The sequence below is a fragment of the Hyperolius riggenbachi genome, chromosome 2, assembly GCF_040937935.1.
Source record: "Hyperolius riggenbachi isolate aHypRig1 chromosome 2, aHypRig1.pri, whole genome shotgun sequence".
Classification (NCBI taxonomy): domain Eukaryota; kingdom Metazoa; phylum Chordata; class Amphibia; order Anura; family Hyperoliidae; genus Hyperolius; species Hyperolius riggenbachi.
Window position 1 is genome coordinate 13,801,640 of NC_090647.1, and position 2,794 is coordinate 13,804,433.

The following is a 2,794-nucleotide window of genomic DNA, read 5'->3' on the forward strand; positions in this document are numbered from 1 at the left end:
CAAAGCTTTAAAGGGAACCAGAGAGGAATACAATTTAAAAATAGACAAAGGCTTTCATACATACCTGGGGCTTCTTCCAGCCCCTAAGCCTGGATCACTCCCACGCCGCCATCCTCCGCTTCCTGGAACCGCCGATACCAGGCCCGTCACTTCCGGCGCACGCGGCCAATTGTCTGCATCACAGCGGCTCCCTCCATACCCGTACGCATGCGGCTGCGGAGTAGACAGCCTCATGCGTACTTGTACAATAGAGGGAGCGCCGTGTGATGCGGAGAATTGGCCGCGTCCGCCGGCCTACTGGCCGACTCACGGCGATGACGGGACCCAGTACCGGCGGATCCAGGCAACAGAGGACAGCGGCGTGGGAGCGATCCGTGCGTATGGGGCTGGAGGAAGCCCCCGGTATGTATAAAAGCTTTTTTTTATCATCTCTGGTTCTCTTTAAAACCTCAATACACAGCAGTAATGTTTCAGCCTACTTGTGAGCCTGTCCATTATTGTAAGCCTCGGTGCACCATGAGATATTTTTCTTCTTCCTCCACCATTTCTGCAGATTGTCCTTGATCTCCTCCATCCGAATGCCGTAGATGAATGGATTGACAATGGCCGGGAACAGGAAGTGGATGGCACTTACGGTATTCTGCGTGGTGTAGGAGGTGGAGATTCCCGGCATGTAAAAACTGGAAATTAAGATTCCAGAAGCGTAGGTGATGACCACCACTACGAGGTTGGTGCTACAGGTGTGAAGTGCTTTGTAACGAGCCGCTCCCAGTGCAATCCTCAGGACAGTCTGGAGGATTTTCAGGTAGGAGAGGAAGATGATGACAATATCACACACGGTAATAGCAGTCCTCACTAGCAATCCTATCACCTCACCTCTGAGCTCTTGACATCCAAGACCTAGGAGCATCATGTTCTCACAATAGAAGTGATTGATGATATTAGACCTACAGTACCGGACCGAAGAGGAAAGGATGACGACAGGAAGCACAACAAGACAATTCCGTAAGAGTCCATTGATTGCTGAGTGGACCAGCAGCTGTTTGAGGATGATTTCTTGGTAATGTAGTGGTCGGCTGATAGCTAGATACCTGTCTACGGCCATCAGCAGTAGTGTGATGGACTCCGCCATAATACTGGTGAGTATGGTAAATATTTGAGCCAAACACCCGGCAAGTGAAATTTCATTTAGTCCAAATAGAGATAGGAGCATCTTGGGTGTGATGGCCGTGGTGTAGACAACATTGCCAGCCAGAAGTGAGAAGATCAAGGTGTACATCGGGGTGTGAAGACTTTCCTCCAATGCAATGACCAACATAACTACAGAATTGGCGCTCAGTATGACTGTGTATATGAAGGAAAAGGGAAGAGCCAGGAGCGGGCGAAATTTTGTTACCTCTGGGAAACCTAAAAGTCTAAAGTCTTTGTGTGAGACCGAGGAGGTCTTGTTGAGGTTTGATGGAACCATGGTTGTCTGAAAAGCAACAGTTCAGAGTTATCATTGGCTAGGTTTCTCAATAAAATATCCATAGGAATCAGTTAATTGGGAGCAATTTAAGACCTAAACAACTATAGACATTTCAGAACTTTTTTAACACGCTGAGGCTACTTTCTGAAGGACCTGCACCCACCTGCCATGAGGACATATTGCAGTAAATCCTGGACATCCTGAATATATTGCAACACTTTGGTAATCCAGCAGGTGCATGTGCAAAACTGCAATCTCTTTACATCTATTTAACTAATGTTTTAGCTGGTATAGCTATGTTCTACTATAATAACAATGATGTAGGGTGAAACCTTCTGGCACCCAAATCACTTAAAATATACATGAACTGACGTGACATTTTGAAATAAACATGGGGACATAAAGTACTATTTCTAGTAATAACTGAGGGATGCCTAAAACATAGGGGTCAAGGGGTACTCGTACTCGAGATGATGCTATCCACACGGGATACTTTGCCAATCCTACTAATCCTACTAATATAATAAATGGGAAAGTTCGGATGTTTGGATGTTTGTTACTCGATCACGCAAAAATGGCTGAACGGATTTGAATGAAATTTGGCACATACATAGAACACTACCTGGAATAAAGTATAGGATACTTTTTATTCCCATAACCAAAAAGGGGGCGGAGACACATACAAATTTCACTGGAAAATGTAAACTGCAGCCATTCTTACACTGTTAATGGTAGGGTTCTCAAACTTTGCACAGTTGGTCGCTGGGTGACTGGGATTAATATTCAGAAAAGTGGGTGGAGCCTATAAAAGCCAATCAAACTTGACCTATTGATTTTCAAAGGGAGTATGTAATTGCTGCCATTCTTGCACTGTTAATGGCACAAGCCTCAAACCTGGTACAGTTGATCATTGGGTGACTGGGGTTCAATTTCAGAAAGGGGGGTGGAGCCACAAACAGCTAATCAGATTTGTTTCATTCCAATGCAAATTATTGATGTCAAACACCGCAAAGCTCACAAACTTGGTAATTGAGTAACTGATTAATTGTTTTTGAGGGTTAGGAAAGTGGGCACAGCCAACACCAGCCAAATACATAAGCGGGCAACATGGGGTCATAAGAGAAAAATACAAATTTTACTAGAAAAATGTAAACTGCAGCAATTCTTACACTATTAATGGTAGGGTTCTCAAACTTTGCACAGTTGGTCACTGGGTGACTGGGATTAATATTCAGAAAAGTGGGTGGAGCCTACAAAAGCCAATCAAAATTCACCTATTGATTTTTCAGGGGAATATTTACATTGCTGCCATTCTTGCACTGTTAA

The 2,794-nt window shown here is 44.5% G+C and overlaps 1 protein-coding gene across 1 annotated transcript; it reads right to left on the reverse strand.

Moving 5' to 3' along the window:
* Nucleotides 1-475: 475 nt before the first annotated feature.
* Nucleotides 476-1,468, reverse strand: LOC137544601 (olfactory receptor 56B34-like). Its single transcript, XM_068265697.1, has one exon. It carries the CDS (start codon nucleotides 1,466-1,468, stop codon nucleotides 476-478), a length of 993 nt encoding a protein of 330 aa, XP_068121798.1.
* Nucleotides 1,469-2,794: the final 1,326 nt, after the last annotated feature.

What these genes read in the sequence shown, in the direction of transcription:
- LOC137544601 (XM_068265697.1), bottom strand. Translation starts at nt 1,468, where the DNA reads ATGGTTCCATCAAACCTCAACAAGACCTCCTCGGTCTCACACAAAGAC.